The sequence below is a fragment of the Mizuhopecten yessoensis genome, unplaced genomic scaffold (assembly GCF_002113885.1).
Source record: "Mizuhopecten yessoensis strain PY_sf001 unplaced genomic scaffold, ASM211388v2 scaffold2929, whole genome shotgun sequence".
Classification (NCBI taxonomy): domain Eukaryota; kingdom Metazoa; phylum Mollusca; class Bivalvia; order Pectinida; family Pectinidae; genus Mizuhopecten; species Mizuhopecten yessoensis.
In genome coordinates this window covers 1,177,630-1,178,094 of record NW_018404790.1, presented here as the reverse complement: position 1 = coordinate 1,178,094, position 465 = coordinate 1,177,630, and the positions used below count along the sequence as shown (strand labels likewise).

The following is a 465-nucleotide window of genomic DNA, read 5'->3' as shown; positions in this document are numbered from 1 at the left end:
AAAAACATGGAGCAATGAGTCATCATGCCTAGAGGATTAGTCCTCAGAGTCCCCGAATGTAGATGAAACTGTTGTTTAACACTTAGTATTGAAGCAAATAAAGAAGTTGTCTGCAGTGAGCTTACAGCTGGCTGTGGTCCTATAACAAAAGGCTGCAAATCATCACTGAGGGGGGGGCCTTGGACATCTTCAGCTTCTGACTGCCATGATCTGTTAACTTTAAAGCTTGATAAGTCACCTGTCAAAAGAAGTTAAACTTGAAAATGACTGTCCTAACTACCAAGCAAATTTAAACTCATTATTTAGTTGAATTTCTATAAATAGCTATGGTGATATTGGACTTTATCTCGTAATCCTTAACTTAACCTCATCTAAAGTATTTATATCTGTTAATAAATGAAGACACTACTGTTACAGTAATGACAGAATTGGGAGGGAAAGGGACATGAGGAACAGTACAGGACG

The 465-nt window shown here is 37.8% G+C and overlaps 1 protein-coding gene across 1 annotated transcript in view; it reads right to left on the bottom strand.

Moving 5' to 3' along the window:
• Positions 1-6: 6 nt before the first annotated feature.
• The window catches only part of LOC110446710, a gene marked incomplete at its 3' end in the record, with an annotated part of 19,744 nt that continues 19,285 nt past the window's right edge, over positions 7-465 (bottom strand). The window contains exon 6 of the mRNA XM_021491999.1: positions 7-238. Within this exon, the coding sequence (XP_021347674.1) occupies positions 7-238 (232 nt within the window). The remainder of the gene's footprint in view (positions 239-465) is intronic.